At 38.0% G+C, this 1,995-nt stretch overlaps 1 protein-coding gene across 1 annotated transcript; it reads right to left on the bottom strand.

The window, feature by feature from the left end:
- Positions 1-355: 355 nt before the first annotated feature.
- Positions 356-1,759, bottom strand: LOC108336780 (probable carboxylesterase 9). Its single transcript, XM_017573239.1, has 2 exons — positions 1,226-1,759; positions 356-784 (listed from the first exon to the last, which is right to left on the bottom strand). The coding sequence occupies exons 1-2, from the start codon at positions 1,757-1,759 to the stop codon at positions 356-358; spliced, it is 963 nt and encodes a 320-aa protein (XP_017428728.1).
- Between the last annotated feature and the right edge of the window lie 236 nt (positions 1,760-1,995).

The following is a 1,995-nucleotide window of genomic DNA, read 5'->3' as shown; positions in this document are numbered from 1 at the left end:
TTATGCATAAAGGGAGTGAAAGAGAGGTACTGACCTAATTTTAGTTTTATTCTTTAACTTTCATAATTCATCAATTGAGTTGATAGAAGTTTGGGTCATTAATTTCTAGTGTTTTTAAAGCCAAATTCAACGTGTTTATAAACATCTACTAGTAAGTTTGGACCATTTAATTTAGAGTAAAAAGAACAACTTATGAATGATGTTAAAAGAAAAGTCAAATATAACTCATAATGTTAACTTATAACCATACACATGATGACATAGTTACAGAACCTTAGAATTACCAAAAAAAAAAACCTTTCTTAAAGTTTTCAGAATCATGAAAATTAACCCAAAGAAGTTAAAAAGGGGTAACTCAACCAAGAATAAAGTCCTTGGCAATATTTACAACAGCACTAGCCCTAGCAGGATCCACCATGTCAATATCATGGAACCCCACTTGGTCAAAACGTGCTTCCACTTGCACCCCACATTTGACCAACATGGTCACGAATTCTTGTTGTCTATCCACCATGATGTCCCCATTGAACCCTACAACAAGACACTTCGCCACCTTCTTAACATTATCATGGTGTGGTCCCTTCACCATAGGGTTGCAATACCTATGGTCACGATCTGTCCCTTTAGGCAAAGCCATACTCCACAACAAGTCCAACACTGGCAAAGGTAATACTTGATCTGCTGCAAACTTCAGCTCTGATCCTGTTCTCTTCTCCCCTCCGAACATGGGTTGGTTCAGGACCAAACCACGAATCCTTAATGGCCTCAAATCTGTGTCAGCAGTCTACATGAAAGCATTTCATTAATATTTCTTGCATGTTTTCATTTTATATGCATGCATGAACACTTATTTTGTACTGATTACTAGCTTTTATGTTCCTCAGACATCAATCTTTTTCCATGCAAAATATGTTTAGACTTATCAATAGTTTAGGTTTCTTAATCAAAACATGGACTAAGTTGGATAAATTATGTTACAAAATCTAGATATATATTACATGAGAGAACTCCTAGATAAATTATGTATAAACTATTCTAATTTATACAAAAAGTTTGTGTCATTTTTTTTATCTTTTAAAAATATAAAGAGGTATATCTACTAAATACATCCTTAGTATAATGAAATATCCTATGAACATGGAATAAAAGTTAGTTAATTATAAAAATGAAAAAGAAAGAGTTGTGAAACGACATTATGAAAAGTGGATTTGCATGGAAAAAGAACCTGCATGGAAACGTTGAAAGCTATATTGGCACCACAATCAGAGCCATATAGGTAGCATCTAGAAGGGTCCCCATAATCTTTTAACCATTTCTCTCCATTGGGGTTGTTTAATTGGTTCTTCACCCACAAAACGGCGTCGTATGCGTCTTGGTACTGTGTCGGGAGACGATGCTCCGGCGCAAGGCGAAAAGAGGCGGAGACAACGATGGAGGGGACGTCATCGGCGATGTGCGAGCACTTCTTATGGCTGTCGATGCCGTTAGGGCTGAAGAGCACAAAGCCACCGTTGTGGAAGTAAATGACGATGGGCAAACGCGCCACCGTGTTGTCGTTGGAAGGGAGCTTGGTGGGTCGAAAGATTCGGACCCATGTTTTCTTTTCGGCGTTGATGGTTACATCTTTTGAAACGACGGTGGTTCCGGGTGAAGGCTCAGGGTTGGCCTCAACGGTTGGTGATTTTGATAATAAACGTGTGATGGTGCCGTCGGGGTTCTTGCTGAAGCCAAGGTGTGCGTAAGGGTCGAATGCAGACATTTTTGTTCTCTTTTGGTTTGTTTAAGGAAATGATGCAGTATTTAATCGTATGCTGTTGGATAAGTGCATGCACGTAACCTCGTACGCGAGTGGGAATTTTTCTTACTAGATATGATAGCTTGGCCTAACATGTGTAAGGTTTTGCACCAAGTGAATTGGTAAAATCAAGTGTGTATTTGGAAACTTCAAAATTTAGCTATTTATTAACTTTCTTAGTTTTTCTATAACTTGGGAAA

Source organism: Vigna angularis, chromosome 9 (assembly GCF_016808095.1).
Source record: "Vigna angularis cultivar LongXiaoDou No.4 chromosome 9, ASM1680809v1, whole genome shotgun sequence".
Taxonomy (NCBI): Eukaryota; Viridiplantae; Streptophyta; class Magnoliopsida; order Fabales; family Fabaceae; genus Vigna; species Vigna angularis.
This window is presented reverse-complemented; position numbering and strand designations above follow the sequence as displayed.

What these genes read in the sequence shown, in the direction of transcription:
- LOC108336780 (XM_017573239.1), bottom strand. Translation starts at nt 1,759, where the DNA reads ATGTCTGCATTCGACCCTTACGCACACCTTGGCTTCAGCAAGAACCCC. An exon ending in CTTTCAACGTTTCCATGCAG is followed by an intron (nt 785 to 1,225) that starts GTTCTTTTTCCA and finishes GCTTTCATGTAG; the next exon opens with ACTGCTGACACAGATTTGAG.